The sequence below is a fragment of the Gossypium hirsutum genome, chromosome A11 (assembly GCF_007990345.1).
Source record: "Gossypium hirsutum isolate 1008001.06 chromosome A11, Gossypium_hirsutum_v2.1, whole genome shotgun sequence".
Lineage (NCBI taxonomy): Eukaryota > Viridiplantae > Streptophyta > Magnoliopsida > Malvales > Malvaceae > Gossypium > Gossypium hirsutum.
This window is the reverse complement of record NC_053434.1, coordinates 31,485,563-31,495,257: the sequence shown is the minus strand read 5'-3', so window position 1 is coordinate 31,495,257 and position 9,695 is coordinate 31,485,563. Positions and strand designations below refer to the sequence as shown.

Genomic DNA, 9,695 nt, shown 5'->3' with positions numbered 1-9,695 from the left:
AATAAATAATATATTTTCTAGTTTTTAAAATTATAAATTTGTTGAGTTTTAGAATTTGGATTATGTACAAGCATTGAGGGTTAAATTTGTTAAATTTTTTAGAATTAAAACAAAATTAATAGAATGTAAAATAATGTTAAAAGTTAAATTTATTATTATACTTATAAAAAAACTACCATGTCAGCATTTCATATAGTAACCAAATATATTTAACTGTAAAGTGACTAAAAGCTGATAAATTAATTAATAAGAGTGACTAAAATTAACAATTTATTTAATAAAAGTGACTAAAATAAGAAAATAGTTTACCCTTGAAAAGAGGGTATTATGGAAGACGAGGAGGCGCATAGGTTGGGTGTACCAAATTAAGCATTGGACCATGGAAAAGTCTATAAATGCTCGCTAACTGAACCAATATCCGACAACTCGGTACACTTTTGTCGGGTGTGGCTAGGGAACGGGACTATCCAAAAATTGTATTCATTATTTGTGCTCATTGCTGAAACAAATTTAGCAATTGGAATATATGTTCTGTTAAGGCAGTGACATCAATATATATTTGTTGCCAAAAATAATATATGGACCGCCAGCAACATTTGAGAACTTTCTTGCTGTCGTCATCTTCCTGTACTTAATTAATATCATATCACTATATGGAGGGCAGTTATATAAGATGATACCATCTTTTTTGTCTTGCAATGCCAATACAGATCATAAAAGGGTGGACGTCAATAATACCATCTTTTTCGTTTTTGTTTTAATTAGTAATGATGGTTGCCATGTTCCTAATAATGTTGTGTTCTAGCAAATTCACCTTGTTATCATTTCGAGGCAAATATTTTTTCTTTTACCTCTCATTCTGTTATGTTATATAAGTCAAATAAAAAAGAATTCAACCCATATAATTAATTTTATTTAGGAAGATAATAAAATATATTAGTTTGATAATGAATTAAAATGCACGTCGTTGTGCTAATATATAAAACTAAACAATGAAGGAGCTTTATATATATATATAAGTAGTATTATTAGTCATGATCAGTGTAAAATTTGTCCAATGTTACTGACCCAAATGTCCGTACTCGAAGTCATGATGTATAATGTGTATTGAAAGATATGAATATTTTGAGCAGATGAGATAGTTACAAACATCACGTTAACATCATGCCAATACATAATTAATAGTATTGGCCGCCGGATATAAAGCCAGAGATAATGACTTGTCAAATGGAGATTAATACTAATTGTTTATAGTATCGATATAAAAATGATGTATGTATTTTGTTGACCACGGAGTCGGAAAAACCCAAAAAGCTTGGCAGCCTTTTGCGCCCCACTCTCTCCTTAAAAATATCTGCTATAATTCTGAATTTCATGAAATTATTTTGATTAATTAAAATTTAGTATCAAATTAATGTGTTTACCACACTAACTTAAAAGATTTGACATTTGAAAGTAAAAAAAAAAAAAGCCAACTAATTAGAGTTATTTTTTGTTTTATTATCCTTGCATCACAGTTATATCTAAACATAAACAGCAAAAATATTTTAAAAAGCTGCAGCTTTAAATAAGATACTTGGGATTAGAAGATTCAAATCATTACTAAAACATGGCATAGTTTGTCAAAATCTTCTGGATGTTTTCGAATTACACGACCACCCAAGTCTTAAAAGTAAACAGAAAGGAGTGGGTTCTCTCCATCATAGTAAGACTTTCTTCTTTTTTTTTTTTTGAAACTTTGAACTTTGAACATTTCTTCACGGCCCTATCATCTGGCGATTGATTATCATATTCCTTTTAGTTATTTCGTGTCCTCCTGTCCCGTTTCAATTCCTTATTATTTTGTCAACCCTTCTTGCAGCGCACGCCCTTTGTGCCTCTCTATTTTCTTTTGTTTCTTTGCTTCACCTTATGTTTTTGTCTAGAAAATCTCATGGTATTCAGGGATGGATGCGGGGAACAGTAATCAATCAGGTTGGCTAAGGATTGTTTATGTGGTGTTTGCTTTTTGTTCTGCTCTCTTTCTCGGCGCTCTTAAAGGTTCTTTCTCTTCTTTCTTTGTGTTTTCTTTTACCTTCTCTTTATGTTCTTGGCGAAAAATTATTTTTGTGTTTCTATGGCGAAAAATTTTTTTTGTGTTTCTATGGACCATAATAGGGATATGTTTTTCCAGGTTTACTTGTTGGACCTATTGCAGCTTTGATACTGATAATAGGAAATTTGGGGGTCATCTTGGGATTGTTACCAGCACATATTGCCTGGACTGTATACACAGTTGTAAAGTAAACCATCCAAACCAAACCAACAACTTTTCTATCTTTCTATCCATAGATTTGAACTGTTGGAAACTCTGGGTATTGAATTTTGAGTTTCTCGACTTTTTATAACAAAAGATTTGTAATTTTTGCAGGACTAATAGATTTGATGCACCTCTTAAAGTAGCTCTATTAATTGCTTTGCCTGCTTTATTTGGTATATGGTTGGGTTTAAGCATAGCTGGAACTGTTATTGTTAGTGTTTGTTATGGTTTCTTCACTCCCTGGGTTTCATCTTTTGAAGCCTTCAGACTTGACGACGAGTCCGACAGATTCTTTCATTGTGTCGTGGTAATTTTTAGCTCTCTTTTCTTGTCTGAAATTTTCTGTTTTTCTGTTCTCATAGCACAGTGTTTGATTCTGGTTAATGCTTTTTACCTATCAGGATGGAACATGGGACACTATCAAAGGAAGTTGCACTGTGGTCAGAGATTTTTCAGATTTATGTTTCCATTCATATCCACTCTACTTGAAGGAACTACGTGAATCCCCTGTCTCGAATGAGGTCCGAACTCTGCGGTAATGTTTCTTATACTGATAAGAACGGATTTAAATTGCAGTCGAGTCGTGTTTATCGCGGTTAACGACCATAGCTGTGCTATGCAGGTTGATTCATGTGCCAGGACTCATCGTTGTTGGATTGTTGGGACTAATTGTGCATATTCCCATTTACACTATAATCGCCATAGTTAAGAGTCCATACATGTTATTTAGGGGATGGTTTCGACTGACGCATGATCTAATTAGCAGAGAAGGTCCATTCCTTGAAACAGCATGCATCCCCGTTGCTGGTTTGACAATCCTCTTGTGGCCAATCGTTGTGATAGGGAGCATAATAATGGCTATTTTCTCCAGCATCTTCATCGGATTGTATGGATCGGTCATCGTATACCAGGTCGGTTAATGCTTCGAAAACGTCTCTTGCTCGACATTTTAGCAGATTTAAAGGAACTATTTGGGGGTTGCTTGCATTTTGCAGGAAAGATCATTCAAGAGAGGGGTTGCATATGTGATTGCAATGATAGCTGAATTTGATGAGTACACAAATGATTGGCTTTATCTCAGAGAAGGAACAATCTTTCCAAAGTAATTTACCCTTATCTAATCTTTTTCAACATTTGTCAGGCATGTCAGTGTATGTTTTTCCATTTATAGTTTGAAATCTGAGTAATTATATTCACAGCCAGGCCTTCATATCGAAAGAAAAATGGGTCTGAAATCGAGTATTCAGTAGGAGGACTTGGTGGGAGATTCAGTTCCACAACTGGTGAACCACCTGCAATGCTTATGCCAACCTTAGCTCGTTCAGTATCAGTTAGAGAGGCAATAAAGGAAGTGAAAATGGTTCAGGTTGGTTTCTCTTAATCATTCTTTTGTTGTTTTGTTTTGTTTAATTCTGCATCTGGATGGATAATATCCTTAATTCATGCAACTTGCTTAATGAGACATGTAACCAGTTTGGTTGTGCAGCTAAAAAGGTTCGGTTTCAACTTTCAGCAGCTGTTTGATTTGACTAAAATAAAAAGCCAGCCTGTCTATATGGTTAACCCTTTAACGATTATATTTTATTTCAACATTAACATCTCAAAAAGGATCAAATCTCTTTTATTTTTTCTTTAATAGAAATGTTGACTAAAATATTAATCTTTTAAAAATGTTGATTTGAAAACCCGTGTGGCAGCATTAAACCTGATTATAAATCGGGTTACTCAGTCTACCCAAAAGCTCCCCTAAAAAGTAGGAGGATTTAGACAAAAATATAGGTTTGAAAAATGGGTTGGATAAAAAAATAGGCCTCGAGTAAAATTTTTTCACTTGGGCTCAACCCGAATTTGCAAAAAAAAAAACTTCTACTTTTTGTTGCTGTTTTTGGTGTTGTTTTGCCACTATTTTGGTGTAGTTTCGTTATTATATTACTATTATTTTGTTATTATTTAGATATTGTATAACTCTTGTTTTATTGTTAATTTTGCTACTACTTTAAACGTATTTGCTTACTAAGTTGCACCTATCTTAGTGTTATTTAAGTATAAATAATTATTTAAATTTATTTTTAATTTGTTGGGAAACATTTATTTTAATATTTTTAATGTATTTTATGTATTATAGTTTTTAAAATATATATAAATAATAATATAAAAATTAATACGGACAGGTCAGGCTCGAGTTTTTAACATTTTTATCTAGGTCGAGCTTGAGCAAAATTTTAGGTTTATTTTTTGAGTCTGGCATAGCTTGAGCCTAAAATTCTATTGAGACTTGATCCAGCCCATGAGCATATTTAGGCCCACATGAATTTCATGCTGACATAGCACCATTTATCTTATATTTCATTTTAATAAATAATTTTAAAATTATAAAAATATTTTAAAAAATTCAAAATTCAAGAAAATATATAAGTTGATAAAAATTAGCATGCGTGTATAGTTTTACATGTAGTATTAACTAATTTCACTTGCTTCCAAATACGGATAATGTTGCTAAAGAGTTAATAAGGGAAAAAATTGATTTTTAATGATTACCGGTAATCAGTCCTTGTCATTTATCTCTAATTATATAATTGATATGTGACAGGTATGGACGAATGTGATGAAATCATGTGAAATAAGGGGCAAGGAACTATTGGAAGCTAAAGTAATAACCTCATTAGATCTCTGTGAATGGTTGAAAGCAAAGGGTAGTAATGAAGGAGCAATTATCGGTGTTGGCCTACCATGTTATAGTTTCTTGCAGACTCTCCTGGTTTCTATCAGATCCGGGTCTAATGGTTTGTTAATGCTTGATAATGTCGAAATAAACAGTCTGAATCGACCAAAAGACAAGCTGCTGGATTGGTTCTTTAACCCAATAATGGTGCTGAAAGAACAAATCAGGGTTATAAAACTGGGAGATGGTGAAGTTAAGCTGTTGGAGAAGTTGGTTCTTTTTGGCACCAACTTAGAACGTATGGATGCTTGGGACAATGGTAGTATAGTTCCTCGAGATTCTCTCAGAGCTGCCCAAATTGAAGGCATAAGTAGAAGGTTTGACTCTTATTACACTTAATCAAGAGTTTGGTTTTAAATAAGAAAATTCATTATTCAAGTATAAAAAAAAATTAGGTTTAAATAAGGAATCTGAAAAATTTTTCGAATCGTAATATTGACTTGCCATTAATTTATACTTAATTAGTTTTTTTGTAATAAAAGTTTACTTATGATTGTGAAATGACAGAATGATTGGAATAGCGAGAAGTATATCAAAATTACCAACTTATAGAAGAAAATTCCGTCAAGTAGTGAAGGAGTTGATTACTTCAGACAAACAAGACATTACTAGATGTTGTTCTATGAAATCAACCTCAAGCTATGAACAAGTTTAAAACCATATATATATATAGCTTTACAAGTAATGCATATGTATAATTTAAACTGAATTTTCTTCATTTGATAATCTTAGTTAAGACATTTCTCATCAAGCTTTATTTTTTTTTTCTTTTGGAAATGATCTCACATTAAATTTTAATTAAACAAATATGATTTTGGTAATGGATGTGTTAAAAAGATGCTTTTGTAACATTATTTATAAAAAAATTTTGCTATTTTTAAAAAGGAAAATAATTAATTAAAAATAAATTATTGTGTACAAACAAACATTAAAGAATGTTCTTTAAAATAATAATTTGGGGGTAATTTCTGCTGTACTTAAAATTTGAAAAATTAAGAATGATGAGAAATAGAGGAAGAGGGGGAATCTGGGAAAGTCAACAAATTTAAACAGAGATGGGACCCAACAAAGCAGCGAAATGGAGAGAGTGTCGGGGAAAGGGCACCAGATCCAAGAGGAATGGTTAGCGCGTATTAAATCACTCACTTTCCATTCAGTTTTTAACCCCATCGATGAAACTGAAACTAACAAAACAACCCACGCATTTCCATGTTTCTCATAATTGATCGCCGCTATTTCCTTCCCTCCCTATCTTTTATCCTTTTATAAAATGGATTGACTATTATTATTATCTACAAATAAATTAAATTACTTTTCCAATTGTTATTCTAACCTATTTTTTTAATTTAATTAATAATGAATAAAATAACTTTTTTGAAAGTAGGTATAAAATAATTATTCTTTATAGAAATATTAATCTTCACACTAATTTCATATAAATGGCCATTTATGTAGCTCTAAAAAACAGTAACCATTTTCTACCAAAATTTCCTTTCCCTCCCTTAACTATTGATTGTAACCATTAATTATTACACTTATTATATCTAAAATTTTATTACACTTAACATATATATACTATTATTTACTTTTCCTTAAAAATTAAATTAAATTGGTATACTCATTAACAGGATTATTAATTTAGTTTTAAAATTATCAAAAGAAAATCGTATTATTTTTATAAAATAATAAATAGTAATCTTGAACATATTTTTTATTTTTTATATTTTTATATAAAATTTTGAATTTAAACACAAATCATCAACATTTACATTATCTTGATCTTGTGATTTCAATTGAACCAACATTTAATTTTAATATATAATTTTTTTTATAAATTTGACACACAACATTATCAATATTTACATTATCACTCCAATTAATAATTGATTAAACAACTATAAAGTGAAAACATTAGTGTTGTAAAATCTATATATATCAAAAGACACTAATCTTTTTATTCAGTATTTACATTATTTTTTATGTTTAAATTAGCATAATATATTTAAATATGAAGCTATTTCATAAATATCAAAAGGAAAAAAATAACTTTAGATTTTTTTTAAAAGGACTTTTCTGTTAATATTAGTAAATTTTATTTAATTAAATTAGATTAAAGCAAAAAAACAAATGACTACAAGCTGACGAAAAAAAAGCGGTGGTCGTACCTTAGAAAGCAGAAGTAGCAGACATTAGCAGATTCAGGAGAAACAGAAACGAATTTTAGGGCTAAAAATTTCCTAAAACTAGCAAGAATATACGGGAATTTGGTTGTTTAATAACTGTTTTTTTTTTCTGAGGTTCTTCCCCCAGCTGAAATTCAATTTCTTTTCGTGGAAAGAAGCTTTCTCAGTTCTCTCTCCGTCTAAAATAATAACAGACCAATTAAGAGCTTATCTCTTCTTCTTTCTTCTCCGTTATTAATCATTGTCTCATTCTGTACATAAAATAGAAACCCTAAAATTTTGTAAAATTTTAAATCAGTAGTACCTATGAGATATCGCCTGGTTGCTCTTTTGGTTTTCTTCTAAAAATGTGTTCCTTGTTTTTTCTTTTCCTATTTCTGGCTTGATTTTGGCCTTTTTCTTTCATGGATTTAATCGAACCCACTGGTAACGTCCTTTCAACGGTTCGTCCTTGACGATATCGTAGTTATACCTGAAAACAGTAAACAAAAAAGGGGAAAAAAAATCTTTTTCAGTTTGAAAATTGAAATTGCCGTTTGGTTGCTAAGAAAGTTGTAACAGCAGAAAAGAAAGTTTAGGTTTTTAAGAAATGTGCATGAAAATACTTTTCCGCGAACTGTTCTTTAACTTTTTTCTCAGCAGCAGCAAAGAATTCTTCAAGTTCAGCTTCGGTTGGCATCTTCTCCGCCGTTGATCTACTGCAAGAGTTCGCCTCTGATTGCCGCGACGTTGAATCCAGTTCTTCTGGTTCAGCTCGGAACTCACTCGACGGTGTCGTTTCTCTCCTGCTAAAGTTCACCGATGAGACAGAGAAGAGCGAAATAATATGAGAGAAGAATGTATATGAAGGATAGATAAATTCAAGCGGAGAAAAGAAAATTTAAAATTTTAACCAACCGGCTGCTTTTGAAATTCGAATTCAAGAGACGTGACTTACAGTAACTTAAATAGTACTATTAAAATAAAAGGAATTAATAAATTTGTACATTTTATTATTATATTGTAAGGGATAAATATACAGACCTTTCTCTGAAGTTTAAATGAGTGGATGTTTCAACTTCCATGCTTTCATCCTGCAAAATTTTTCAAAATTCTCAGAATTTAATACAAGTAATTATAGCTAATATAACCGAAATTCCAACAATCCGTTGAGATAAAGTTTTAAAATTAAAGAGAAAAGAATACCTCCAGATCTGGCAATTGGATAATCCTTTTCTCGCTTGATCCGATATTGCTTGAACAGCACGACACGTCATCATCATGATCCAAGTTAGGGCTCAAACATCGATTTTCATTGAGCCGATGATGATCCACCAAAATTCTCCGGCTTCGTAACTGAATATGCGACGTCGTTGAGGCCCTTGAAGACGTTGCTTTGAATTCAGCATCTCCGTCGCCATTTAATCTTCTGCGTTTCTTCTGAACTGTTCCTGTGGCCGCCGCCATGGCTCGTGATCGAAGTCCGATGTCAGAGAGCTCCATAACTGCGATTTCTCCAATTTTTCTACACTTTCTCCTCATAATTAAAAAGGAAATAAAAAAATTTCTTGATCTGTCTTTTTAGAGAGAGAGCGCGAGAGAAATAATTGGTATTTGTTGGTTGTGAGCGTTCGTTTTCTGGTTTTTGGTAGTTTCTGGTGAAATGATGATGGTGATGATGAGAGAATGGGTGGATTCTTTGAACGGTGAGGATTTGTTTTGCGATTTTAAAGGGGGATGGTTGGGGGTGACCGGTGGTCCATTTAACAGCGACGGGGAATCGGTAACGGGGTAGTTTGACGGCGCCGTAACGCGGATCTGGGAAATGTAAGCGAATGCGCCGAATTCAAACTAATTAGATAATGCCACGTAGATTAACACCCACGTGGGTGGTAAGGACTTCCAATAACAGGACGGTAATGTTTGGGTAGTCCGTTTGGGTTTTGTGGGATTTAAGTGGGATTTAAGTGCTACTTTTTTCGAATAAATTATAGGTTTTTTTACCCTGATCTCTATCATTACCACAAACTTCTTTTTACGAATAAAATTTTCCATACAGTTGAGTGTTATCAAGTCAATTACATTAATTCAAGGATGAAATTAGAAAAAGTAGCAAGCATTCAATTAATGGAAGTTTTAAAAGATTCAATAAAATCTTAAGATTAAGATTAATTACATTTGGTGGATTAAAATAATTTAATTAGAAATGGATGGTACCATCATTTCAACTAATACCATCAAATCGAAAATGAATTTGAAAAATCAATTCAACTGATTAATTATTTAATTTAATTTTTATAATTTATAAAAAGAATGTTCACATTTTTAGTTTGCAGTTTATTTATTAATTTTTAGAATTTTTTTGAAAGTTTTTATTTTGACATAGTTGAACAAGCAGTTTAACTAAAAAATAAATTAGTTTGATAAGTTTAATCATCTATTTGATTCTTAAAACATTAATTAATTGTATATTTTAAATATTTTATAATAAATTATTCGTTTATAAAAGTTA

At 31.5% G+C, this 9,695-nt stretch overlaps 2 protein-coding genes across 4 annotated transcripts; one reads left to right on the top strand and one right to left on the bottom strand.

Moving 5' to 3' along the window:
• Positions 1–1,549: 1,549 nt before the first annotated feature.
• LOC107897177 (uncharacterized membrane protein At3g27390) lies at positions 1,550–5,772 on the top strand. 2 transcript variants are annotated; one of them, XM_016822536.2, is made up of 10 exons: positions 1,550–1,705; positions 1,926–2,040; positions 2,174–2,282; positions 2,411–2,606; positions 2,701–2,834; positions 2,922–3,210; positions 3,295–3,401; positions 3,503–3,665; positions 4,890–5,338; positions 5,529–5,772. In XM_016822536.2, exons 1-10 carry the CDS (start codon positions 1,637–1,639, stop codon positions 5,674–5,676), a joined length of 1,779 nt encoding a protein of 592 aa, XP_016678025.1. In that variant the 5' UTR covers positions 1,550–1,636; the 3' UTR covers positions 5,677–5,772. The 2 variants fall into 2 exon arrangements, with proteins under 2 accessions (XP_016678025.1, XP_016678033.1); XM_016822544.2 differs by having other exon boundaries at positions 1,553–1,705; positions 1,945–2,040.
• A 1,411-nt stretch (positions 5,773–7,183) lies between these two features.
• Positions 7,184–8,913, bottom strand: LOC107897192 (cyclin-dependent kinase inhibitor 7). Of its 2 annotated transcripts, none has more exons than XM_016822559.2 (4): positions 8,390–8,913; positions 8,228–8,277; positions 7,810–7,989; positions 7,184–7,676 (listed from the first exon to the last, which is right to left on the bottom strand). In XM_016822559.2, exons 1-4 carry the CDS (start codon positions 8,723–8,725, stop codon positions 7,607–7,609), a joined length of 636 nt encoding a protein of 211 aa, XP_016678048.1. In that variant the 5' UTR covers positions 8,726–8,913; the 3' UTR covers positions 7,184–7,606. The 2 variants fall into 2 exon arrangements, with proteins under 2 accessions (XP_016678048.1, XP_016678041.1); XM_016822552.2 differs by having other exon boundaries at positions 7,810–7,992; positions 8,390–8,900.
• Positions 8,914–9,695: the final 782 nt, after the last annotated feature.

Excerpts from the sequence above, each read along its gene's own strand:
- LOC107897177 (XM_016822536.2), top strand. The coding sequence starts at position 1,637 with ATGTTTTCGAATTACACGACCACCCAAGTCTTAAAAGTAAACAGAAAG. Across the intron at positions 3,666-4,889 it reads AGGAAGTGAAAATGGTTCAG|GTATGGACGAATGTGATGAA; the intron begins GTTGGTTTCTCT and ends GATATGTGACAG. Across the intron at positions 5,339-5,528 it reads ATTGAAGGCATAAGTAGAAG|AATGATTGGAATAGCGAGAA; the intron begins GTTTGACTCTTA and ends GTGAAATGACAG.
- LOC107897192 (XM_016822552.2), bottom strand. The coding sequence starts at position 8,725 with ATGAGGAGAAAGTGTAGAAAAATTGGAGAAATCGCAGTTATGGAGCTC. Across the intron at positions 8,278-8,389 it reads TCCAATTGCCAGATCTGGAG|GATGAAAGCATGGAAGTTGA; the intron begins GTATTCTTTTCT and ends AAAATTTTGCAG. Across the intron at positions 7,677-7,809 it reads AAAGAACAGTTCGCGGAAAA|GTATAACTACGATATCGTCA; the intron begins GTATTTTCATGC and ends TACTGTTTTCAG.